Source organism: Myotis lucifugus, unplaced genomic scaffold, assembly GCF_000147115.1.
Source record: "Myotis lucifugus unplaced genomic scaffold, Myoluc2.0 scaffold_558, whole genome shotgun sequence".
In the NCBI taxonomy this organism is placed as follows: Eukaryota; Metazoa; Chordata; class Mammalia; order Chiroptera; family Vespertilionidae; genus Myotis; species Myotis lucifugus.
Window position 1 is genome coordinate 194,214 of NW_005871606.1, and position 1,068 is coordinate 195,281.

Consider the following 1,068-nt stretch of genomic DNA (forward strand, 5'->3'; position numbering starts at 1 on the left):
TGGGGGTCCAGGTTAACTCCTTGCACACAGATACCTGTTAACAAGTGGTTACTGCACACCCTTGAAAACAAAGACACACATGGTTTCATTTTGATAGTTGGCTAAAAACTCTCCTTACGACAGTGAAATGCTCTTAGCATCTCATAATGAAAGTGAAAATATTTTCGGGAAAAAAAAGAGCCTTGTACCTCCCCTACCCCCAACGACTTCTTTGAGCGCCAGAAAAGACAACGGGTCCGATGTCAGTTCTTACAGGTGGTGCTGAGTCCATAGGAAGAGAAGAACGAGTCTGTCCTCCTCAAAAAGGCGAATTTCACCTTTAAAAAGTCTTGCAGGCATTTTATGCAAGGCCTTCCACTGATGAGACCAGGTGTGTGTGCAGTGAGTAAATGTCAGAGGACTGTCACACACACTTCCTCCTGACAGTCATCCACTGCAGATGCATCAGCGCGCTCCTAAGCTCCTGGGCCGCCCTGGGCGTCAGGCGGGGCACGCTCACTGCGAGATACCAAAAGGGGCTCGGCATGCGCCCATTTACTCCCTTGTCAACAAGTTCTTGTGCTCCTACTGTGTGCCAGGCAGTTCTAGGTGTTGTGATACAGCAAGTGTCAAAAACAAAGTCCCTGCTTTGTGGCCCTTAACAGAGGGATCGAGACAGATGAAAAGTAAACACACACAATTCACTGCGTAGCATTCAGCACGGGAGGCAGAACAGAGAGGCTGCGGGGGGCGCTCACCCGCGCGCGCACAGGGGGGGAATTTCGGAGAAAGCGGCCACCGTCCCCGCGTCACGCCAAAGGTGAGCGCGGCCCCCGCGGTCCCCAGCGCCTGCGGGCGGGCTGGGCGGCTCCCGGCAGCGCTCACACTGAGCGGGGAGAGGTGAGCGCGACCCTCGCGGGCCGTCGGCGCCCGCAGCGCGAACACTCGGCTCCCCTTCGCCGGCGCCGTCCGCCCAAGTTCGCCCGAGCTCTCGAGTTCTATGGGTGACCGGCCGCTCACTTCCCGCCGCAAGGCAGCCGCCTTCGTTCCAAGGGGAAAAAGGGTAAGTGACAGGCGAAATTCTTGAAG

General features: G+C 56.2%; 1 protein-coding gene across 1 annotated transcript in view; it reads right to left on the minus strand.

Moving 5' to 3' along the window:
* The window catches only part of EIF4E3 (eukaryotic translation initiation factor 4E family member 3), a 27,302-nt gene that overhangs the window by 24,970 nt on the left and 1,264 nt on the right, over positions 1–1,068 (minus strand). Inside the window, exon 2 of the mRNA XM_023745607.1 lies at positions 865–1,020. Coding sequence (XP_023601375.1) covers positions 865–1,020 — 156 coding nt within the window. The remainder of the gene's footprint in view (positions 1–864; positions 1,021–1,068) is intronic.